The 25,722-nt window shown below is 41.5% G+C and overlaps 2 protein-coding genes across 2 annotated transcripts; both read right to left on the bottom strand.

Annotated features, from left to right (window-relative positions):
• Window positions 1-569: 569 nt before the first annotated feature.
• On the bottom strand, window positions 570-18,525 carry LOC116320519 (SNF-related serine/threonine-protein kinase-like). The gene is made up of 8 exons (XM_031740135.2): window positions 17,701-18,525; window positions 13,713-14,082; window positions 13,185-13,403; window positions 11,892-12,138; window positions 6,399-6,540; window positions 4,995-5,207; window positions 4,542-4,676; window positions 570-3,257 (listed from the first exon to the last, which is right to left on the bottom strand). The coding sequence occupies exons 2-8, from the start codon at window positions 13,833-13,835 to the stop codon at window positions 1,934-1,936; spliced, it is 2,403 nt and encodes an 800-aa protein (XP_031595995.1). The 5' UTR covers window positions 13,836-14,082; window positions 17,701-18,525; the 3' UTR covers window positions 570-1,933.
• A 2,265-nt stretch (window positions 18,526-20,790) lies between these two features.
• rpl14 (ribosomal protein L14) lies at window positions 20,791-24,358 on the bottom strand. Its single transcript, XM_031740149.2, has 6 exons — window positions 24,243-24,358; window positions 23,552-23,653; window positions 23,372-23,466; window positions 22,508-22,607; window positions 21,193-21,246; window positions 20,791-20,886 (listed from the first exon to the last, which is right to left on the bottom strand). The coding sequence occupies exons 1-6, from the start codon at window positions 24,243-24,245 to the stop codon at window positions 20,827-20,829; spliced, it is 414 nt and encodes a 137-aa protein (XP_031596009.1). The 5' UTR covers window positions 24,246-24,358; the 3' UTR covers window positions 20,791-20,826.
• Window positions 24,359-25,722: the final 1,364 nt, after the last annotated feature.

Genomic DNA, 25,722 nt, shown 5'->3' with positions numbered 1-25,722 from the left:
GGACCCAAGTGGATCCTCACATATATCATGTGAAAAAAACAATGTTTCACAGGACTTTATGCAGTCTGTCCTTACTAATCAAATTTACTTGATTAACAGATCATCAGCAAGTGTGAGCATAATTATAAAAGTAGAGGTTTTAGCAGTTTGCAGGTCTGGAGCATTCAGGTGTATTAACACAATGCTACAGTCTTCCCAGGAGTGGATGTTCCAGCAAATTCACCCCAAGATCACACAGTGCAATGCTCAGAGTCTGCAGGCTTCAGTTAGCATGTTAAATGTTAAAGTCGATGACAATAAAATTAGAAAAAGACTGAAAATCATGGCTTGTTTGGCTGTGCATAGGCAACTTATTTTAAAAACTTTACTTCAGAAACTATATTCAACTTGCTGAATCAGGTTTATAGTAACTGCCATTAGGCAATAAAGACAATATCTATTAGACCTCATTAACCAACGGGTGACGTCACCATGGCTATTATCTATACAGCCTGTGCTTTAAACCTCTGATACACTGATGGCAAAAGAGAAAACATTTACAACATTGGAGAAACGGACATGAGACTTCATTCACATCATTTTATTTTAATAGATCTCTATCATATACATACAGTACAATATGCTCAAGACAGATCTTATGGCACATATATTATTGTTGTACATTTTGCAGTCGCTGGTATTGCTGTGAGGTTACAGTAAAGTGACCATTTGAATCTGTTACTTAGGTAGATACAACAGGTGGCTTGACCTCTGTGGGTTAGGAGTAAGGTTGCTACAGCAAAAACACATGCACTGTCAAGTTATATATTTCGCTAGGGGTGGGTCACACATCCAGTTACACAGGCTGACACTTTAAGGGGCGGTGGTGTTGTTTTCCATTTAAACCGCTCGATTGTTGTTGTTGTTGTCTTGGAATACGCTACAACAGTGGCTACTGTGATCCTGGACAGCTACGGGATGAACATGGTTTGGGTTTGGCCCAGTTTTACATTTTTTTCCCTTCCACCGGACATAAAAACAGGGCCACTTCACTTTAAAGAGCTGCCATTGCGCGTTTAATAATTTGATTATGTGGAGATGTTTGATCTCTTTAAACAGCTTTAAAGCTCTGGGTTCAACCAAAGCCCTGGATATCCAGTAGGAATGACGAATAATGGTGCGTTAGGATCTAGTATTCAGGTTTCTACCGCAATACAACGTTACCGTTAATACTACAGGTACAGAGTACTGCTAGGTATATTCACATATGTACAAACTCTGCCGTTCACTTGCAGAGACTTGACGAGCGAGTGTGCATTTCCTTTTCTGTAGAGCATGTTCGAGATAGAAAAATAAAACAGTGATAAGACTACAAAATATTGTGTGCCACCGTCATCATTTTCACCCTGTATTGGTCCTTGTTTCAGTGAAAACACTTAACTCTTTCAGTCAAAGCATTAAAAAAAAAGAAAGATAAAATGTCCAAAATATAATTTAAAAATTATATTAAAAAACAGCATCAAAACACAACAAAAAGATGACATGTAACATGATACTTTAAAAAAATCTACAGCTTTCCCTTTCATCGGCTTACCAGAGTGAACGTTGTGCACATGCGGTATTTAAGAGTGTAAAAGTGTGAGCACCTTCGGTACCATCATTTAAACACACCTGCCGGTTAGGACGTTCCCCCCCTTCCGTGTTTTGTTGAATCTGCTGAAAGTGCTTCACATACTTGGCATTGCACCCAGTGTCCTCCGTGGAGACTTATTGTCTCTAAATGTGCAATTTTTGGCATTTGGACCTTCTCCCAGTTATTCACCACTGCGTGTCAAAACAAAAGGGAAGAAATAGAAATGCAAAAACAATGCGCATTCATGTGGTGACATCACTGAAATGAAAGCAGAATAATAATGGTCGCAGGAATATGAGCGGAGGAGCGTGGAGGTGTGCTCTAGATGACCTGGCAGCAGCTGTGTGGGGTTGGCGTGCAGAGCAGACCCTCCTTGGGGCTCCGGTGAATGTTGACGGACAGAGTCTTGTCGCTCAGAGGCATCTGCAGCACACGGTTCTTCATGTTCCTGTGGTTTTCCCGGGCCAGGTCCAGCTCTCCCAGCCTCAATCGGCCCGAGCAGGGTCCCTCCAGCAGCGGGTCTGCCAGTGCGTCTCCCAGCGGGGGCTGGTGGTACAGGTTGCCCCTGGGCGAAGGGCCACCCAGGAGCGAGACCTTATCTAAACTACCAGTGGATCCGCCCATGCACATTCTCCACATGGGACGGTCCTGGGCATCCCCACCAGCACTGCCGGCACTGCCAGCAGCAACACCTCCGCCACCTCCCCCTCCTCCCCCCGTCAAGTTGTGGAACTGAGAGCTTAGGCACAGGCTCATCAGCTTTAGGCTTTCCACCAGACCGCTGGCAGCCTTGGCTGTGCCTTTACCTTGGCCTGACCCTGATCCAGGACTGGCACAGTTGGAAGGACTGTCCTGTCCTGCCCCCGTTTTCTCTCCATCCTCTTTCCTCCCTCCTCTCTCAACCCCATGTTCATCTAGACTTGCTGTGTCAGGTTTATAGTGACTTTCTGTATCATCATCATCATCGCTAGTCTCTGAGCTAGGAGTGAACGTGGCAACTGGTGCCAGTGCACCAACAGTTTTAGGTGAGGACATGAGTGTTGAAGGTGAAGGTATCCTAGAGTTCAGATTGAGGCTGAGGCTGGGTTTGGGCGGGCCAAGTCCCTGCAACTCCCTGCTGTCTTCCTCTTCCTCCTCATCCTCCTTATCTTCCTCGTGGATCTGGTTGAGAATTGGAGCACTCATACGAGATGTCAGCCGATTACCGGACAAAGATGACGATGAGGAGGAAGCTTTGCAACGAAGCACCACTTGAGAAGGCAGTGTACAGGGGGGCAAACATTTGTCTTCTGACCCATCTTCTTCCTCATCCTCTTCCACGCTGAAAAGGCTGGGACTCCGAGGTTTTCCAGGACCCACTGAAGAAAGTGAGCCCAACCTAAGGGGGTTGGAGTGGGGCTTTGCCAGAGGTCTGAGCCCCCTCTCCTGGTTTTGTTGTGGCGCCTGCTGCTGCTGGCTGGATGCTGGAGTGTGATTTTCCTGCCGCTGGCTGACATCTAGCAGAGCTGTTTTAGGCCTGGGGCCTTTGTGGAGACTCTCAGCACTACGGGCAGGGGACTGCGGCCCTCCAGGGTGGGAGATAGCTGGACCCCCTAAACCATCGCTGACATCCTGGTGAACATCCACTCTGGTGGGCCAAGACTGCCTGCAAAGGGCCAAATACAATGTTGAGAAATAATAAATTACATATGATTCTTAAGTTATTTAATTGTTAGCAAAAAATGACATTTACTTTTTTTTCAAGAGACAAAGAAACCGATAAATAAATGGAGTAAATACCTAGCTGTAATCAGCCAGAAAGGTTAGCATAAAAACTTATAGCAGCTCGCCTCGTTCTGTATAAAGCTAAAAATATAAAGCTAAATAAAACATTGAAGTTTACTAATAAACCCCTTTTATACCATATATAAGATATAAGAAGTAGACAACTATATCTAAAGCTACCAATTTATCAAAAGTTAGCAATTTTTTATATTTTTATATATTAATCTCCAAGCAAAGCTATCTGCTAACTGACTCCAGGCTCTGTGCATTAATCTATACTAAAACCATGTAAATGTAAAAAAGTGATACCATGTATAAAATGTTGATCTTCAGGTGTTTGTTAATGACTCTCTTCCACCTCGTCTTACTGACTATTTTACGTATTTTGACAGTTTACACCAAGCTAAGCTAACTAGCTGCTAGCTATGGTTCATTGATTTGTTCTGAGACTCAAAGAAAATTACTGAATTATTACTGAATTATTTATTTCTCTAACAGTAACAGCCACATTATTTTCTCCATTTATCCTACATTAGAATAAGAGTGGTAAATGACCATACTGTTAATATTTAATTTTGTTTTGAGTGGTTGAATTTAAGTTCAGTGCTATATTGCTAGGAATTTATGAGAGATGGTTAAAGGCACTTTAGGAAATATGATGCTCCTCTCCAACTCTGACTGGCCTTAAAATTGTAATGCAAGACAATAGAGCTAAATATGTCGAATCCACAGAACAAGCAGTGAAATTATTCTTTATTCTATATTGCTTTTTTCTTCTAATCTCATTTACTTAATATTTTCATACAATTATATACAATTTATATTGTATATAAATTGTATATAATTGTATAAATAAACCTCTTTATTTTAGAGGTTTAGTGTAACTTCATAGTTAAATCTTCAGTCTCTCAGAAGAGAAAATAAAAAGACGCTGCTTTTGTTCTGTTGCAGGATATTTCTGGTAGCACATCCCTCACAGTGTTGCTGATCTGCAGCCTCTCTTCTATTCTCAGTGTGTCCTTCAATCCCTGCTGAAAAAAAAGGGCTCCGTCTGTCCATCCTCTGTCAGACTTGTTTTGCGTAAACTGACAGTACGCAGCACTGCAGAGGCAGCATTCTGTCTGTCTCAGGAAATGTTTGTGTATGTGCGCTGGAGTGTGTGTACCTGAATTGGGCCTTGCTGGGGCTGGGTGATCGTGTCTGGCTGTGTTGCTCCTTCTCTTGTCTCTCCCTCAGCATCCTCTCGGCCAGCAGGAAGTAGGTAGCTGTGATGTGATTGTACTGGTTAGACTCCAGAGCCCTGTGACGGAGGAGACAGAAATCAAATTGAGGTCCAAAATGCACAAAAGTATGGATGCGCACACGCATATATGGACACACAGATCAGCGCCCACCCCACCCTTGAGTGGAAAAAGGGAAGTGACGGGAGTGGAGATTTAATTTGACAGCTCAGGATTGACTGCCAGCTGCTTGTTAATGCCAATTAAACTGCTGAAGACACTCAATTACACTTCAGTGGGATGAGTGAACCATGACGAATTTTCGGAGATTACACAAGATAGAACAGCTTTGCATTGATTTTTGCGTATGTGTGATTGTATGAGAGAGTGACACATACTCAGTTATGGTGTCTCTGTCTGCGATGCCCCCCAGCACCATGCGTTGGATGATGGAGCCATGCTCCTCCTCCGACAAGCTGCGATGGGACACCAGAGGAGTAGACAGCTTTGTGGCCGGGGAGGGGTCGACACCTTGAAGCCACTGATGGCTCTCGATCTGCTCTAGGGTCGCTCTCTTCTTGGGGTCTCTCTGCAGCATGTGGCCTATAAGACTGGAGGGAATCACAGTGGAGGTGAGTACTCCTGACACACCAGAGAAACATCTGACTGTTGATGTAGGAATGTTTAAAAGGCAGAAACTGGTGTTATAAATGAACTAAGAATGGATGGTAATTGAAAATTTAAATTTATTACAGGGTTTTGTCCAAACCTGGCCATGTTACCGAACAGACATACAGATGGGAAAGAAACACATGAAGGGATGTTGATAAAAACAGAACTAAGGTATCTCATTTGTCTGGTTCTTTATTCTTTTTAAAACTACTTATTGTTTTTATATGTGTAAAATAGCTCATAGCAACAGTAGGCTAATAATCTTTATCAGCTAACCCAACAGCTAACCTCCTGGCACGAGTTCAAGCCTCCAGGCCTGTAATACAAGTAGGTGTACAGTATGCAGCGCTTCCAACAAACTGTGCACGCTGTACACCTACACGCGAGTGGAACAGGGTGTTGCCTATTCAGCTGCTAGCCGCACAGCTAACTAACGAGCCAGGATTATGAAGCGATGCGTTTTCTCTTGCAAATTATCAATGCACCTAATCTAGAGCTTTGATTAGAAGTTAGCGCTTATAGTATCTGACTGCATGCGTTTCTCCTCCAAACAACAGCAGTACTGGCACTGAAAGAACCCTGTTTGGGTCTGCATACAAGCTATTTGTTTTTTGCACTCTGGCTCAGCAAGATATACTAAATCCAGTGGCTAAATCACCCAAACAAATAGGTAGAAGTGCTGTTTTATCAGGTCCACGTCGGCAATAGATTTGGATGAGGGTTCAAATAAACATTACACGAACTGGGCTACGTGCCAATATTTGGTGTGCTTTGTGAAAGTCAACCTGACCCAATGAAGCCATGTTCACTAACAGTATGTGTCTGCAAAGCTTCAGCTGTTCAAAATGTATTCTGCAACTATTTCGCCCAGCTCTGCTTTGACTCATCGTTAAACCCTCACAATGTTAAAAATAGAAGTCCAATTTTAAAGAGTGCATTAGATACACTTAACGCAGCACTGCATCTCTGGTGGAGCAGCTGACTGCAGCACTGAGTGAAAGCAGGACAACGAAGGGAGACCGCACCTCTCTTTGCTCTCTTTTCTTCACACATCTACAAACATGAAATATGCAGCACCTGCAGAGTACTCTGTCCATCTTTGCGGCTATGTGCGTGCGCTTGTTACTTACTCTCTGCATGCATGGGAGATGTGCGGCGGCACCGTGTATTTGCAGTCCATGATCATAGTGAGCGTTTCGCTGTCATTAGCCTCCTGAAAGGGGGGCTGACCACAGACCAGCATGAAGAGGATCACGCCCAGACTCCAGATATCTGCAGAGACAGAGAGAGAATGTGGTCTGTTTATACTGAACAAGTCATTATGGTCAGAAAAAAAACGGTGGTTTTTGTAAAAAGGCCAGAAAATAAAGATGACTGTTCAACAAAGTAAAGACCGTATGTTCTGTCTGCTTAGTGACCCAGATAAAGAAGAAAAAAAACCCCCAAAACAAGAGCTGTCTCTTCCCCAAGTTCAAATGAAGCATGAATCATATTCGATCAGAGCCATTTCCATGAATGTGTGCCAGCTTAGGACACATCTGTCTAACCGAGGATGAAGCTCAGTGCTGCTGCCTGCCGCCAGCGTCATGCTCACACTTACGCTGGTGCACGCGCTTCCACACAAACGCGCCGTCCAGGGAAAGTGGGTTAACGTGTTCATCCCTCAAAGCTTCATACAAATGCTAATTTTATGGAACGCTTCTCTTGGTCTGACTCAAAAGAGCAACTTTATTGCTCAGGGCTTCCACTGCTGCTCGGGTCAGCAGGATGGTCCACTGACACACATTCTGCTGTCATATACAGACTGCGAGCAGAGGCTGTGACATAAAAGCAAGCAGACTCGGTCTTAGTCACGGTTTTGACCCCTTTTCAGCAAATTTCATAGTAAGCTTTGTCTGCTCTTAAGATTGACTTAAGTAAAAAAAACACAAAATCCAGGTCTAATTTAGTACCTGTATCATTTCTTAACCGTAAAATGATTTAATCAAACATCCATAAAAATGCATTTGACCATTAAACTAGCGGTGTGCGACACTGGAAATTTTGACATTAATCTGATACCAACTAAATACAGGGCCGGTATTGTCAACACCAAAACTGATACTGATATTTTTAACTTATAAAGTCAGCTTATGTAGGTGAGACCATTGTGTCATGATTAGATGAATCATCATCAATTTAAGATAAGATAACCTTTATTAGTCCCACACGTGGGAAATTTGTTGCAATTTTACTGAGGTTTTTACTTTCTACAATAATTAGTTTAAACAACAAAACACACATTTCTGCTTTTCATGCATTTTGAAACTGTTTTTTTGGACCTGAAATGTAAATGTGCTGTCTTTAAAGCACTTCGGGTCGACATGTGTTGTTTAAATGTGCAATAGGTTGTAAGTAAAATAGATGTGACTGTCAACACAAAAAGGCATCTTCTCATTTCCAAAAAACAAATGTATTAGTTAAGCCAAATACTGAACTTGGAGGATAGAAATAAAGTGTCGATCCTATAGCAGAAGTATCAATCTGATAACAATACAACCAATGGTATTGATACTATCGATATTTGGATCGATCCGCCCACATCTGCATTTAACCCCACGAACATATTCTATTTTACTTTGAAATACATCACATTATGGAAGCTAATGACATGCTAGTTAGCATCTGTTTTTCAAACTGAAATAAATTATTTTATGCCATTAGCAACTGTGGAACAAGCTGCAAGCTGTTCGCTCCTTTTAGATTACTTTTTAGACTTTCCTGAGACATAAATTTGGGACCTTGTCAGCTATGAGATACTCCTTGTTCATTAGCTAGTTCATTGTGTTTGTTACCTAGCTAGGTGCTAACTTTCACTATTAGTGTTTAGGCAATGCATCTGTGTTTAGAAGAGTGTTGACCTAAGGAACTTGGAAAGAAAGCAGCTAGGCTTCTTTAAGTTTTGAAGACGTTTCTCTGCTCAGCCAAGAGACCTCTTCAGTTCTAAAACCAAAAGGTGGAGAGTCCCAGGTATTTAAACCCTAGCAGAGGTCGAGGATGCCCATGTTCACATTTTTGACCGAGGAGACAAATGGTTTGAAGGAGGAGTAAAGGAGGGTATTTATGCACTGTGAACAACCATCATTGATCAGTGGGCATGGTTTACAACACCCACTGTCTCCCACCTACAATGGAGTCTTAAAATTCCTTCTCAGGTGCCTCAACCCCCACTCACATCTTGCATTAGGTGATCTCAATAGACCACGTAACAGGGTGAGGTAAGGTCTCACAGTGGTTTCACCCGAAACCACACCTTTTTTCACACCTTGGCTAATGTGATGGCACACATGACTAATAGCGGGACAACCACCACCCAAGGGACAGCCCCCACTAGGGTTTTAATACCTGGGACTCTCCACCATTTGGTTTTAGAACTGAAGAAGCTTCTTGGACAAAACCTAAAGAAGTCTATATGCTTTCTTCCCAAGTTTCTTAGACTATCATGACCTGCATGACTGAGAACTTAGACCAGAGTGGTGATGATAAATGTAATAAAACCAGCTTCTACAGTGCACAGTCATTTTGTGAGTTCCTGTGTGGTAACCTTGGGATGCAGTTGCCTACTAGGCTAGGCTAGCTCACATCACTGATCAGGACAATTTGGCCATGTATAAATGTTTGTCTCTGTGCCTTTTAAAGCATTTTTTAATAATATTTGCCATATAATATGACTTGCTGTGAAGCCAATTATATAGCGGGTAGCTAGGTCCTAAACTAGCACTCAATCCTCGCGCCCAAATATGCCAATTTCTATCAAAAAAAAAATGAAAAAGCGATCCTTAAAAAAATAAAAATTAAAAAAATTAAAATGGGAGTGCAAAAGCAATGGGTGATGTTGCTATAGCTATGTCCATCTTTTATATACAGTCCATGGTTTTCTCAAAAGAACAGCACATGCTACAGCATGCTACAATTACTATCTGAACAAAACCTGTGCTCTTCTAACTTGGAAGTTTGAGAAGACCCAAAAAAAGGTAAACAGATTGGAAGTGGGTTTACAGTGTTCGGGACCCCTGGTGATACGTCTTCATATCACTCCAGTTTGCCAGGATACACAGGAGATTTCAATCTGGTGGAGTAAATGTGGCAGTTTACTGTGGGTGGTGAGGATTTATTGCTTTGAGGCAGTGAAGGAGTGCTTCATACTGCTGATGGAGGGAGCAAATGCTGCTGCAGTCCCCTCTGCCACCTTACCCCCAACCAACGTATCCTAGCAACCGCGACCCTGCTCCCTCATTACTTGCGTCAGCGGTCGGCCAAACTTCCTTCCTCGATAACTTTATTTATAAACCAGATGGCTCACACATCTCTGGATAACACTGTTCGCGTCAGCGCACATCAGCATCTCTCTCGCTAACAACGCCGACTCTTTATTGGTGACAGCTGGCAGTGTAAACATCCTTTTTGCTGCCCTGAACACCATTTTAACAATGATAACCAACAGGATAACCAGTCCCTTGTGCCTTCACCCCGTTAACCCTGAACACAGAGTGGGCCAACTCAAGCATCCTGTCCTACTCATCTTTATACAACATCTTTTTCTAAATCAATCAATCAATAAACATTTCCATTTGTTTATAGTCATTATGCATAGATATGCTTTGAAGTATGCATGTACCCAGAATAATCACTATTAGGCAAGTTATTTCTTTTTTAGGTGCAGCTTGTGTTTCATGAAGAGGAAGAGGAAATCTATATTTAACTTTCCATTTACTGAAGACAAAAAGGAGGGAGCCCACACACCTAAGAATATTTACAGAGAGGACTCATTTGTCCACCAAAATCATTTAATTTTAAGTTTTTCATAGAAGAACACAGTTTCACACACATATGTGGGTCTCAATTTTCCTTTTAATTTCACTTCTAGTCTGCCATGACCTGTTCATCTTTCAATCAGAGGCTGAAATCGCTACACTGAGTGACAAAACCAAGTATTTTAAATACAGAGTGATTGTTAGTTACATTTATACAGCAGTAAGGTTTGATGGGCATTTTCACTATGTTCTGATATTTCATTGAGTGACAAGCAACAATAAACAGCATACTAACCTCTAATGAAAAACTGTGAGAGCTGAGAGATGAAGTTAAATTTGAAGCAATGTGACACCATTTATAAATAATTATAGTTTTTGTGTGGTTTGCTTGAAGCTTGGAGTGTTTGCCTCCTGCAAATTGGCTCCTTCTGCACAATCTGCAGGACTGACTCACGTTTAATCTCAAATTACTTTCAGCACTTCCTGAAAAAAACAAAAACAAATGCCAAGCAGGCCCGACGTGAGAAAGCCAGGCGAGGACAGCTTCTTATCTCTGCAACAAACTGGGCCGACCGCCACGTGGCAAGTCACCGGAAAAGCTCAGTTGCCCTACAGACTCTCAGCAGGTACCCTGGCAGCAGTGTAATCCCGGCCCAGGTTACCTCAAAGACCTGAACGTCAGGGCTGCTGGCCTCCATTTAGCCTGTTCGCCCATCAGACTGCACTGCTGATACAATCACACAATATTACATCCCGGCTGGGTGGATAATCCCTGCAATCAAAACATCATCATCTCAGCTGAATGAGCAATAGTGCACAGGCAGTATGCACAGTCCAGAGAACAGACACACACACGCCGCAAAATGTCCACTAACAAGTGTTCAGACAGGCCCCACACATTCAGCAACTCACACATCATCCATACGAAAATACACACGCGCAGTCAAATAAGACTATTATTGCTTTCAAAATATGGACGCCGCTTGGCACAAAAGAGAGTGAGAGGCAGTGAAGGCAGAGAGAAGAAAATAGCCACTGCAAATCCACTCAGTCAGAAAAACAGAAAATGCTTTTCTCCTGCTCCTGACGGAGCGGCCTCTGGGTAGACAGAGGGACTCCTGATGCCTTTTTCTCGCTCTGTCAGTTTCCCTCTTGTTTCCCTTTCTTTCTCTTGCCCTCTTTTTCCTCAATCTGCACAATTATGTTTGATTTCTTTTCCGTTACAATATAATTCAATATCTTAACGGCGCCTCAGCAGCAAGAACTGGGAGCACTATTGACGGGAGAGACGAGGGGGGGTGGTGGTGGTGGTGGTGACGCTGATGGTGAGGTGAGTGCGCGCTCCAATTACAGAAGAAGAGAGTGCTGAGAAACCAATTTCAGCCCGATCTGATATCAGATTTTGTTATTCACAGAGAGGCAAATGAAAGCAAACTGCAGACAGAAATAAACTGCAGGTGCAGGACTGCAGGGCTGTGGATCATCTCATTTCCAGGGTTCAAGGTACACTATCACGCTCTGAACTTTGAACAGCTCCTCTCCTTCTATCAGTTACCTGATAATACCGGCAGTGTGCCAAGCAGGTCTACAGGTTCCTTCCAAACCATCGCAGGTCATATAGCTTGGTCAGAGCTATCACAGCTGAGACAGTGATTGAATGTGAAAGGATTAGCTAGCCACAGAGCATTTACCAACTTTGACTGCTTGATACAACACTGCACTAACAACTCAGACGGTGTCCTGTTTTAGTAAAGCTAAAGCTGTAGGAACTAAAATAAATCACCACAGATGTACCCCAGCAGCTACTCTCTGTCACTTCTTCAGACTTACCCACAGCAGGAGCGTCGTATTCATCCCCCAGCAGTATTTCAGGCGCTGAGTAGGCCAGCGAACCGCAGGAGGTGTTTAGTTTTTTCCCAGGCTGAAACCGGTTGCTGAACCCGAAGTCGGTGAGCTTGACGACACCCTGCTTCTCGAAGAACACCACGTTTTCGGGCTTCAGGTCTCTGTGCACCACATGTAGCCGGTGGCAGTAGGAGATGGCGTGGACGATTTGGGCAAAGTAACACTTGGCCACCTTGAAGAGGAGAGACAAATGTAAAAAAATAAAATAAAAAATGCTCCAAGAGGCAGAAAACAAACAGCAAAGTAAAAAGAAGTTAGCAAGAGTTAGCTTGAGAAAAGTTTAGAATAGATAAACAGTCAGGATCTGCAGAATTAGAGCGGGAAAATTTGACTCGTACTTGAATATTTAACTCCAGCAGAATCCTAATGTTAGTGTGGAGTTGAAAAACTTGTTCCTGTTTTTCTGAAGTGGCCAGAAAGCGCATGTAGCTAGCTAGCTTAGCGAGAAGACTTGAATAGCTAATCAACGATCGCGGAAACATGGGAAAACACAGTGTTTTTCCACTTTTGTTTTCTGATTAAACAGAAAATACAACTATTATGCAGTTAGTGAGTTTTAGAGGTGCTTATATGAGAAATTTTTATTTCCCTTAGGCACGACCCCATCTCCTCTTAAACAGGTAAGAAAATGTGAATGAAACTTTGAACAGCCAGTGTCAAACATAGAGTCATTATTAACAACTATATGTTTTTATAAAAGATTTATTACAAATTTGATTTTCATAATCATCATCTTTCTTTCACATGTCACATTGAACATATGTTGTCTGTATGCAATGTTGTGATAAATAAAATTTGCATCCACAAAGGAATTTTGTTCGACTCGCCGCTAAATATGGAATAAAGACTGCTTTTGCCTTCCTTTAGTTACAGTGTTATTGCTTTCAGCATCACTGTTGCTTACTTATCTCTAGAATTTATTAACTTCCAAGCATCTGCATACATGAATGCTTCTGGCTACCTTTGAACTATTCTTCATTATATTTCCTCACAACTTCATACTAGCTAGAAATAAACCAAACCAATGCAACCAAATTCTGCTCTTTTAAAAAAATGATTCCCTTCCCATATCCAGACAAACTAAATTAATGCGTTAAGGTTCTTTCTAGTGTTTTATCTGGAGGCAAAACCCAAGGTCAAATACAGAAATAAAGAAGTAACTCAAGGTTTGGTAGACTAAGTGAAAGACACCTCTGCATGTTCATTATCCCCACTAACCTCCTCGCTGAGGCCTCCTTCATGTTTCATGATGCAGTCATACATGTCTCCTCCGTCACCCAGCTCCAAGATGAGGTAGAGCTTGGTGGCCGTGTCGATGACCTCGTAGAGGCGTACCACGTTGGGGTGTTGCACCATCTTCATGCATCGCACCTCCTGAAAAAGGTGACCCCGTGCGACCGGGTCCAGCTTGGTCTTATCGATCACCTTCACTGCAACCTGAAAGACAGAAGTTAGAACTGATAAGAATCAGAGCGGCGCTGGTAACGTCAGCAGCTGTTGATGCATCTGCACAGAAACAGCCAGACTGTATTATCTTGATGCTTAGTAAAGATAGTACAGTTGTTCTGATGTCCATCAAGCAAACTACTAGAAATGTTTAGTCTTATCAGTCTTTGTTCCCAGTCACCCTTCTTTGGTATGCCTGCTTCTAAGAACAAGGGTGACGTCTTTAAAAGTATTTTGAAACTTGTTTTTTCAAAGTGAAGAAATCGTTGAACTTGCATGTACAGACTTGGATGAGCATACCTTTTCTCCAGTGAATACATGGCGGGCAAGTTTGACCACAGCAAAGTGTCCACGACCCAGCGTCTTGTCCAGGTCGTACAGCCCTGCAATCTTCCCATCATGATGGCGCTTCAGCCCCGCCATGGCTGTTGGCGGATGTGGAGGTCGGAGCTGCCTTCTGTCACCTGCCGGTCTTCAGCTGTCAGTCCTCCATCTCCTCCTGATTAGGCTGAACGTACGTGAGGTTGGTGGTGGTTGGTGGTGGTGTTTGAGCTAATTCTGGGCTAAGTGTTGATCTGAGGTAGGTTTTGATAACAAGATCCTCAACTGGTTGTGGCAAATATTTAGAGTTTTGAGTGCTCCACTCAGTTCAGTCCCACTTCGTTATGATCTGACGATGAGAACGGTAAAAACAGTAAGAGATACAAGGAACCAAAACACAACCACTCATGATAATAGTCACTTACTCTGCTAAACAATGGATCACGAACCTGTCTGATGAACTAATATTTGCTCACCATTGCTGCTCATTTTTTGGCATTAATCGAACCAAGTCCACAGTGACATAATAATAATAGCTCTAATTGCAGAGAGTAAGCCAAGAGTCTAAAGTCCAGCTGTTATGTGAGGTTATCTTTAACAGGGCTTGGAGAAAACTTTGAAGTCATGGTTTGTCATGGTCAACGTCTCATTGTGCAAAAAAAAACAACCAAAGCATAACTAAAACCAATATCATTAGTTTTGCAGGTATTTGTTCATAAACTAGTGTTGGATGAATTATAACTCTGAACTAAGAGTAACATCAGGGAACAGCAAGCAGAGACCATGAGTGTTCGACAGCCCATCCTATCCAAAGCTCTATACTCTATTATAAAGTAGACTATGCGATCTACATGGTGTCTGCCAGACTGACATATTTAAGGTATAACTGAACAGCAAAATCAAATACAATTATAATATCAGTGATTTGAAAAAGTCTCTTTATTTGCTATGAAATAAAAAAGATGAAAAATGAAAACAGAAAGTAGCAATAAAACAAGGACAACCCAACACAAAACATTAGAAAATATACTAACAAGTTTATATTCAGAGAGGATATTTGGAGATTGAATTTTGATCTTACATTTGTATTTCACATACATTTATTTAGTGTACCGACCGAGGCCAACAGACTAACACTAGACCTACTGTCTCAGTTTTTCCTTTTACATATCTTAAGAAATGGAGCCAATAAAGCCAATAAGGAAGTGCCTTAAAGTGGCATCCTATTTAATAACCACCAGGGGGAAAACCCAGTGGCTGCAAAAAGACTTCTGTTCTCACATGAAAACTCCCTGAGCCCTGACTTCTGTAAACACTTTCCTGATTAGTTTAGGGTCTCATTTAAATTCAAATGATCATTCAAAGGATCTCATTTTGGTTTTTATTGAGCAACCCCAATGAGAGACTGGACTACAGTAAGTCCATTTTGTAAATCATGGTTACTGTGAGGGTCACAACGGAGGATTATACACGTATGTTCACTGGCTAAGGTCTCAGCTAGTGAGAGCTGGGTTTCCCGGTCAGATCTTCCAATCCCTAAATTAAAAAACCCAACACGGCTACAGTAAAAATGCTTATTTTCAGACTTTAAAACAGGACTTTAATTGGCTACCTCACAGTAGCTGTGTCCATCTGTTATACTGTTTATATCCACAATTCTTCTTTTTTATTTTTTAAAATTGCAATCAAATTAAAGTCCTCACATACAATAACCTGAAACCACCAAATATTTTTTTTTACAATTTACAAACTTCATTAAATATTAAAACACCTTCCACATCATTTTCCGTCACTCGAACAAGCCACTCAATTTTTTCTCCTGATTCACATTAGGAATGATACTGTACAGGCTACATTTTGATTCTCTATCTGTCACATTTTGCCCGCCCAAGATGACAAACTAAACTATTTCATCTCAGATTCCGACACGCTTACGTCAGACGCCCCTGCCCCGATCGCCACAAGTTACTCTTGTCATGCAGTGTGTTGCTTCACAGCCCTGGGTTACGAAACAATGCCTGCAGGGGAGGCATGCCATTCCGCTTCCAAGAACCTGCATACCAGGAGCATGGCGACGACACAAAACACACAATCTGCAGGCCAAGAACATTCCTGCGTACTGATCCTCGCCTAGGTGTGTCCAACTCACCTGAATTTAAAAGACAACACAGATCCAAACAGGTGTTGTCAGGGGACACACCTATCAACTAAATACAGTAAGAAAATAAAAATAAAAGCCCCTCTAACCTCGTAGCAGTCTGCGGTTGCTTAAATCAGACTACGAAAGCCTAAAACGCTCTGTGGGCTTTTTGGGAGAAATGTACCTGTGAGAAAAGAGTGAGTCATTTTTCTTATAATAGGAGGCTGACATCTTCATCTCTCTGATTTTTCTTTCACTCACACACAGAGACGCAAAGTAATATCAACAGAGCTGAACTCTTTGCCTCTTTGACAATGACAACATGTAGGTGTTAATGTTTCAAGACACTGAAGAAAAGAAAGGAGACACACACACACACACACACACACACACACACACACACACACACACACAGTGCTCTCACGAGTGCACACACTGGTGCACTCGTCTGATGATAGGGCAAGTTAGGTGAGGTCAATGTGCGTTGCTGTGTGCTGATAAGTAAACCTGGGCATTGACATTAGCCCATCTAAATCTAGACCTGATATTTATCTCAGCAGACTGAGACCAGTCTAACGCCTGGTGATGGAAACAACAACGAGGTACAAAAATGCACTTTTGGTGAAACAAAGTTTGCTCTCTTTTTTAAATTTTGTTTGTTTTTTTTAACAACAAAGCCAGCCATCTCTCTGGTCTCTGTGACATGTGAACATACTGTACAACTGTATACCAGTCATGCATGCAAAGAGATTGGTTGTGTAACCGGTCCAAGGTGATGGTGGAGTATTGATTTACAAGGTTTGCGCGCGCGTGTGTTCTTGCGTGCACAAAAGTACACATACGCAGATTATGAGGCCAAGGACCTGTTATAATTGCTGCTCCACACTCCCAGCCTGTAAGACTCAAGATAAACTGGAAGAAGGTGTGGGGTCATCAAATCTATGGTTAGTAAAATCTGTTTCCTGGTAAATTTGATTATAGTATAGACCAATAGGCTAAATATAAGCACCACTGTTCACATGCAAACTCTTTGATAGTAGAAGAGTTCCTGCTTCAGGGTCAAAGGCACGCAATTTAACCTCCAACGCAGCTCTGATAACTCCCTGACCCTGATGCTCTACTTTATCTGCATTTATTTTCGTTTTTATGCTCCTGCTGTGCCAGTAAATGACAGTGATTTTATAACAAACTAATACAGAAATAACAGGAACAAAAGAGTGCTTTGTTACACTGAAAACTGCCTGCACAACCTCCAACAATCCCTCATGCATATAAGAAGTACACTATAACACCATGAGCCTCCTTCAGCTCTGTAACCCGCACTTCCATGTCTCCTCTGTATGTTATTGAAGGTGTATAATAAAGTTCCATCCCTGTAAACTAGCTGCCCTATACCACGGAAACACTTTAGGCGCCCCTCACACCGGATTCCTCACTCTCAGCGGTTTTCTGTGTTAAAGCTGTTAGATGACCACCCTGCCTTCTATCGCTCACATTTTTATTTATTTTTTTTCCTACACCCGCATAGGTGCTACTGCCCATATGGGACCAGCCAACTGTCAACATGCCTGCTGGCTGCATCCACAACAACATGACAGTGCGGAGAAGAGCAGCCTGCGCAAACAGCGCACATATGAGAGCCGAGCGGACACGGGCAGCATGCTAAAATGATGCCCGAAAGATGCGCAGTGAGGGGAAAAGTGCCCCCCAGCTCAAAACCAAAGGAGGCCCCAGCTGACTTAACACACCTTTACTACACAAGACCCCCCCTCCTCAAAACACCACCAGCATTGCATGCATGCACGCAACTACAGCAGTCCTACTCACCACAGAGGAATCTGAAGCAGCGTCCATTCTGGCACATTTACACCTGCGGGAGCGTGCGGGGCTCCGGACGGTGAGCCGCAGGGTTTTAACGAGGCCGCAGTTCAGTGGAAATCCCGGTACCGAGGACAGCACACCGGCCACGGATCATTCCAGCGAGTCCCCGTGTTAATGTGTCACACTGTCAACTCAGGATCTCTCTCTCTCCCTCTCCCTCTCGAGCTTTCAACTGCGTGAAGTAAACACAGAGGGCAGGCCGACCGAGGGCGTGTGGCTTTCAAAATAAAAGCGTAAAGGAACTAGTGTGGGAAATGTGCGAAAATAGATAAACAAATAATACAGAATTTAAAAAATATATTAAAAAACTGCGAGGAAATAATAATCGCTCGGATACATGATTCCTAACTACTAAAATGTATTTAAAATACATTTAATAGTTTCATTAGTTCATTCACTGACTCTCCTCAGAGCTTAATGTGTTTTTTAATCCCGTCTCTCTTGATTTTGGGGGTTTCTCACTATTATTGTACCTTACAGTATAAAATACCTTGAGGTGGCTGTTGTTGTGATTTGGCGCCAAATAAGTCAATCTGATTTGAATTTAACTTTCTGGATTTGGCACAATTTTGAGCTCGAGTGTTTGCAGGCTTTTCTCGTTAATTATTATTTCTTTAGTTTTTTTTTTTTTTTTTCAGATCTTACAAAGTTTGATAATATTTTGAGGAAGAAATCTGTGTCAGGGCAACTAAACTAGCACATTCACAGGGACAAGTCAGCAAACATGCATAATCCTTTTGCATTATAGATATGTGACATATACTAAAATGGATGACAACAAAAAATATTTTTTTCTTTTAAATTTCACAAAGTATTAAAGAAAAAAAATGCCATTAACAGAAATCTTTCTTTTTTTATTGTCTCCCTTCAGATGTTGAAAATTGCCTCCGATTTTTGCTGTTCTAATGGAAATAAAGAGGAAGCCTGACGTAAAATGGAGCTTTACTTTGCTTATATTTTGAAAGGCATCAGAGAGCGTTTCCGGTCTTGTTACGGGTAAATGACGGCTCCATGATCACTGCGCATTGGTACCATTCATCTCTGACGTCAGAGCTACGCTCAGAGAAAAGCGTGTTTACCGGGCCCACGATAACAACACTAAATATACTTTATCTCATTTCTTATTAACTGACCTGTGCTCCTGCTCTGCAGCCCGGCATTAGTCATTTAACGCTTTCAGCATGAAATATAGCCCGGGATATTTAATGCGGCTCGGCCCCAAAACAGAACAAAGGCTCGTTATCATCGTTATTTGTGTTTTAATGATACTATAAAAACCAGAGCAGCTGTGAATCGGACCTGAGAGCCCGCAGGCCTCCTTCAGTCCTCGGGCGCATGATGCTGGCATTATCTCCGTGTCCCTGCTCTGTGCACCCAACCAGCTGGGAGACGTTCAAGCCCGCTGTTATGTAATATTTACAAGCTCCTCTCGGAGGTTTGAAGAGGAACCTGTTTGGCTGATGACAGCATCTCCCAACATGGTGGCTTACTTCAGCCAGGACTGGGGAGCTCTATAACAAAGCTCTTTAAAAAGAAAAGTAGAGAACCTGTTTTAAAGAATTGGTGCAAAGCTGCTCTGTGCTTTACCACATAATTACCATACAAAACATCTCACAGCTAATTGTGTCATTAAAAAAATGATTTACTGAGCAGAATGACGCACGTCAGCTTTCAATTTAGCGGCTCAGATTTAAACATCTGAAAAACTATCACTTGTTTTCATTTTTAAGTAAATATAGAGACAAAGAGGCTATGCTCCACTGTATCAGCCAAGATTAACCAAGACTGCCATCTAGTGGGCAAAAGACAAAATGGTTCTTGGTTCTTTTGCCTGTTACTCACTCTTACTACCAACGATCACTTTAGCGACATGTTGAGGCTAAATTAGGAAGCACAAAGTAATTAAAAACTGAATTATTTATGTAAAATGATTAGCTGACTGTCAGTTGTCATATTAAGTGTAGTTGGATAGGTTAACCTTGATCCCAGATAGCCTATAAGTAAGACATTATATACAGATTAAAGTACAGTGGGTAGAAGTGACCTTTTGTACATTTATTACTCTTATAGTGACTACACCAGTGTCACTGGAATGTACATATTTTATAACATATCAACAGGGATTGTGATGGGTTCCTTATGAGGAGTTATTACACAACTTTGAGTATCAAACACTTCATTTCCTGCTTTCTGCTTCATTTTTATGCACCACTGTGTATTATATGTATGTTTCTGCATCAGCTTCATGTAAAACAAACTTAGGCATTGCTCACAGGTCAACATACATTTGACCGTAACAGTTATACTCCTGCACATTCTGCATTTGGCTCGTGTTAATAGTGTTGTGACTGACTCCTGCCTGGTTACAGACACAAGCTGAGATATTATAGTTCGTTGATCTTTAAAAAAAAATCTGACTTTTTAACTTTGAATTCTCAAGTTTACAGTTTGGTTGTTCATTTCAGCATTACTGTATAGGAGGCCATATGCCCAGATGAAAGATTTAATTTAAGGTGGTCAGCACAGATATTAGAATTTAAAAAAAAAAAAAAAACCTTATGAAAGCAGCCAACTCAGCGTTGTAGACATCCAGTCTCAAAGCTTCAAATGAGCTGTGATTGCAAATTTTACCCAATACTTTAAGAACATTTACTCTATTACTTTGCTCCATGTTTTAACATCAGTTACTTTTCTGAGTTCACAGAATCAGATCAGTTTTCAAAAGGTTAGTTCTTACTTCTACTTTGGTTTGCCAATTTTTTTTTCCCACATCTGGTTTTAGTTATCTAGAAATGACCTTGTTCACAAGTCAAGCGTCACATACTGATAGTTTTGTTTTACTTTTTGGTGTACTGCTCAGGAGGGTTTCAGACAGATTTCCGTTCATGTTCCTCATGTGAACAATGTTTTGGAAACTTTAGGGATAATGTCCTGATATCAAAATTTGGGTTTGGGTATTTCTATGTACCAGCAGCTCAGGTTTAAAGGTCTAAAGCAATTTCAAACTGATGATAAAAGAAGAGAAGACAACAGGAGAACAATTGAACAGGAAGTTTATTTTGCAGAAACTGTTCACTTCTTTGCAGCCTCCTTTTGCAGCTTCTTCACCTCATGCTTGATTATCTTGTTCCTCTGCAAAGAAAAGAATAAATAACAGATTGCATTAAAAAATATTCAGTGACTGCTGGAGGATAAACACAACTGACCTGCACACTGCTTACCGGCACAATCACTAACTAAATCACTATCCACTAACCTCAGAGGCTCTAACCATGTGTGTATATAGTGACAGTGCAGCCTCACAGAGCATGTTTGACAGGCAGGAAATATCTGAGAGCTGAGGGTTCCCGTGTTTGAACCTCAGGAATAATCTGAAGCCACTCTGCTTGCTTACTTGGCTCACATATTTGAGTCATTTTGTGTTTTTGCCACACTTACCATTCTCTTGGCCTTCATCACCTTGTAGCGGTCGAAGTCAGACATCTTGGCCTTCTGCAAAGAAATCCAAGAGGCAAGGGTCAGAGAGCGCCCGGGGGTGGTTTGCTTTTTTGTGTGACTGACATAAAGTTCTGAATAGATTCAGTCATAAAAGAATGTAGAGGGATAAAGAGTGGCTAGAATCCATTCAGCTGCGGCAGAGGGCCAAACAGGTGAAAGTAAAACACTGAATCTCCATCACAACAACTTTGACCAGACTCGAAACCTTTCCCATCACAGGCACCGGGGTCTAAGAAAGTAAGAGAAGATGCTTTCCACCACCCTTCTCGGACTCACCGAAACATCCTTGATCTGGATCTGAGACTTCATGAACTTTGAACTTTGGGTAAGGTGTGAATATTCTGCTCGCCACATTTTATTCATCGCACTGTTGATTATTTTAAGCATTTGAAGTAATTCCAATCTGCACTGCAGATACTTTGTGTCCTAGTAATGAACCCATTTTATATATGTCGCCATGTTTGTAGTCTTCTGCATTACTGTGACCAACTAGACTAGAACAATCTGTTACACAGTCACGCAAAAATGAAGTGTACACAGCAAATTTTTTTTTTTACTTTTGTTTGCTAATGACAGAGAAGACAGACAGATCTGACCTTAACCTCTGAGGTGCACACTAAGTGAGCTACAAGGTATCACAACAATTGCTCTTAAACCCTCAGAGGCATTTGTGTAATCTTATGTCTTCAGACGTGAACCTTTTGGAAACAGTTCTGTACAGCGGCAAGTACCACCCAAAATACTGTGATAGTTTGTCTTTGTATATTGTATGTGGTATAGTTTCATTTGACTGAAAAAAAGTTGTGTATGAAACTGGTGCTGGCAGACTGGTCTATGTGAACTATGTGGTAACCAGTTCAGTATTTTCTACAGCTATTGATAAGGTGGTGAGCTTCCACCACCAACTGAAGTCATTACCACTGCAAACATCAGAACAGACGAGTACAACAAACAACTGGAATCATATTGCAAAAAGCAGCATCTTAGACCACACTGGTCATACGTTTAATGAGATTATGGCTTCACCATCAATAAATCACAAATAATGAAATCACATCTATCAACCCAGCAGACAGATGTGAGATGTTTAATGATGGGTTTTCACATCCATGTCCTCCTTTTTTTTTTTTCTCCAAAACTATTTTGGATTTGACAATGAAAATAATATTTAAGACTATTGAATTCAGTGTTTAAGTGTGCCCCTTTCTCCCATAACACTAATTTAAAAACTTTAGAAAGTGAAACACGGCCTTACCTTCTGTCTTGCCTCGATCTTCTTGGCCCAGCTGCTCTCCGACCACTTCTCGTTGACTTGGGCCTTCTCCCAGGCTTTCCTCACAAACTTCTGGCGAGCACTGTGGACCACCACAAATGGTAAGTACTGATAACATGGGTGATCATTGCTGTTTTACATTATATGCACCTAAAGCAGCACCAAAACACAACCAGATTTTTGCTCCCATCGGCTGTAGCCCTGTTCATAGCTGGAATATCCATTACTAAATATGATCACTAATCACCTGAACAGAGGCCTGATCAAACACCAGCGTATGACCAATCCCAAACAGACAGGAGCATCATAGTTTAAAAATGAACACCAAACTATATTATTAGAAAAATATAAAAGATATTAAACACGTAATACAAGCTATAAAGTCAAAGCAGCTGTTCTGTGTATAAGTAGTATCGAAGCTAAGTCAACTTGATTTATAAAGCCTACCAACTACTGACAACTTTTAGTGCTGAACACAGGACTAAAGTCTTTGCAACAAATAAGACAAAAAACAAAAAAAACAATTTAATAAGCCGCTCTAAGAATCTGTAGACTTTCAACAGTCTCTAAAAACCACTCAAATTCTCCAGCATAAATAACCATGGTGATGCACACTGTTAGAAACAACCACAGTCATAACTTCAGGTTAAACCTGACGTTTCTTCACTAAGCTCCTTGTCCTGGTCTTTACAGTAACCGTCTGAACCTGCATCTACTGCCACCACTTTTTAGGCATGTGCTATCAGTAAGAAGGCTTTCACAAGTGTGTTTGTTTTAACAGCTATCTTAACTTTAAAAAGAATCAAAGATTCTGGCAGCACAGATGTTACCAGTGTCCACACTCACCTGTGGGGAATTTTGATGACATAGTCTGTGAGGTGCATGCACTTGAAGGGCATGGACTGCCTCCTCACCCCTGTGCAGGGACCATCAACAAGAGCCTAGAAACCACAAAAGACAGTTCACATCAACAAGTCAAATGTAGGGGCCCACACTGACCCACCAGCTATAATCCAGAGCACTCACTCTGTTTTGGTCAATGACATCCACGATGGCCACCAGTTTGCCAGCATGGGGTCCGAACGAGACGTAGGCCACACGGCCGATCTCAACGAAGCGCTTGAACACCTGGAGCAGAAAAAGAGAGCAGAGCACTGCTCATCAGAGTGCCGAGAGGCTGAGGAGGAAGCTGGGCAACTTTCGTTTGGTTAAATAGGTGCTTTACAAGCTTTGTTAAATAAATATAACGTTAAAAGCAAAACATACGAAAAACTTTATATATGGGCATTTAAGGAGACTGTGTGACTACCCGGCGATACCAATTAGCTAACGTCAGCTAGCCGCTGTTTCTGCTAACTACGGTAGGCACCGAACACAACTGTGCGTTTAACAGAGTTTTTCTAAGTCACCTAAAATCACACTACGCCCAACCAGCGAGACTTATGTTATCCGAATTAAGTCTTTGAACTGAGCGTGCTTCCCCTCTCAGCTCTCAGGCCCACTCAGCCTGATAGACCACGTTGTGTTGCGGGGAACTGCCGACATCTTACAAATACCTCATTTAAAACGCAAAACTGACACAGTACTGTTCAAAAACTTCATAGATGTGTGTATTAGTGCCTTAAAAGTACACACGGCCCCAGTTTTTTCCACAGCAATGACATATTTACATTCAAAAAAAGATATTAAATCGCTGACACTCTCATGGCGAACTCACCATGATGGCAGTCCGGGAGCAGAAAGGACGTTAGAGCTTCCGCCTGGCGCACATACGGCTTCCGGTTCCTTCTGGCACATGCGCAGTCTTTTTTTTCTTTTTTTCTCTTTATTAATGCAGACGATGGAGTCACCTGGAAGTGACAGATAAACTTTAATGCGTTTTCCGAAATGCAGACATAGACTACAATGTTATAAAAAGCGTAACAGAAGAGCGTCAGATTAAGGAGCTTCATCCCTTTGAAGAATATCGGAATTGTTCCGGTGTATCATTCTCCTACTTAGATAGAATAGAATAGAACAGAATAGAATAGAATAAAATAGACCTTTATTGTCATTGTACATATACAACCAAATGTTGGGTGCTCCACACCACCTCTGCCGGATTAAAATATAAATACTAGGCGCAGAAATAAATAGCACACAGGAGAAATTTATTCAAAACAAAACAAAAAATATACATAAATACAAAATCAATAGAAAGGCACACATTAGGCAACAAGTTGTAAAGTGCTTGGAAGTAGTGCAAAGAAAAGATCTGGTCTGAATGGAGTCCGTGTGTGAGTGACCTGTGTGATAGGGGTTACTCAGACCATGGCTCAGATTAGTGAAGTGGGCGGACAGGAGTGGGGTGTGGGGGGTGTTTATTGACATCTGCCTATGGACCACCATGACACACACCTATCCTAGATATCAGAGGCGGCTCTACTGTGTTGGCATGGGGTGGCATGTGCCACCCCTAGTGCCACTCTACTTTGTTATATGACAGTGGTGTTTATTAAAATAAGCTAGCATTAACACACTTATTTTTACATTTTTTTTGTAAATTTAAACATGTAACAATTTTATTATTTATAATAAAAGGAGTGTGAAACGTAAGGTAGTTGTATTTCTAACTGATCCCCTTCATGTTGTGTGGCATTCTCAGCCTGTAGATGGACAAAGTCCTATTTAATAAAATATTTAGAGTCAAAAATAAAAGAAGAGCATGTTTACTTTGTGACTGACAAGACACTATTGTATGAGTGAACCTCTCCAAATTCTTTTAATTCATTAAACCCCCGTTCTTGAAAAGCAGGAAACTGAGGCCTACTCATAATGACATGAGTAGAGAAAACAATTTTTTTGAGGCAATGAGTTTCCTTTTTTTTTTTAAGTTCAGGGAATTAGATTTTACTTTTTTATGCCGTGACCTGCATAATTTCTCTCTACTACATTAACGTATTTGTGATGTAAAAATTATTAAGAAATTGTTTACTCTCGCTTTTAACATATGCCTAAGAAATGCCACAATAACATAATCCAGTAATGGAGCTATTTAAATGATATAATTTACAGCCAACATTTTTCTGGTCAGGTATTGAAAACCCAGCTGGGTAATCTGCAGTTACCCAGCTGGGTTTTCCTTTTCTCACTTGAAGAGCTTGATTGTGAAAGATTAAATTGCTTTTGTCCACAGAAGCTTTAACTTTGGCTGAAGT

This window comes from Oreochromis aureus, linkage group 22 (assembly GCF_013358895.1).
Source record: "Oreochromis aureus strain Israel breed Guangdong linkage group 22, ZZ_aureus, whole genome shotgun sequence".
NCBI classification, from domain to species: domain Eukaryota; kingdom Metazoa; phylum Chordata; class Actinopteri; order Cichliformes; family Cichlidae; genus Oreochromis; species Oreochromis aureus.
This window is presented reverse-complemented; position numbering and strand designations above follow the sequence as displayed.

Bases quoted from the DNA above. Each gene is read 5' to 3' on its own strand.
- LOC116320519 (XM_031740135.2), bottom strand. From the start codon at position 13,835: ATGGCGGGGCTGAAGCGCCATCATGATGGGAAGATTGCAGGGCTGTAC. The intron at 6,541-11,891 runs GTAAGTCTGAAG...CTGTCTCTGCAG, and splicing joins ATACGACGCTCCTGCTGTGG to ATATCTGGAGTCTGGGCGTG. The intron at 5,208-6,398 runs GTAAGTAACAAG...GATTCCCTCCAG, and splicing joins ATCTCCCATGCATGCAGAGA to TCTTATAGGCCACATGCTGC.
- rpl14 (XM_031740149.2), bottom strand. The intron at 21,247-22,507 runs GTAAGGCCGTGT...ATTTCTTTGCAG, and splicing joins AGATCGAGGCAAGACAGAAG to AAGGCCAAGATGTCTGACTT. The intron at 20,887-21,192 runs GTAAGTGTGGCA...TTTTCTTTGCAG, and splicing joins TGATGAAGGCCAAGAGAATG to AGGAACAAGATAATCAAGCA.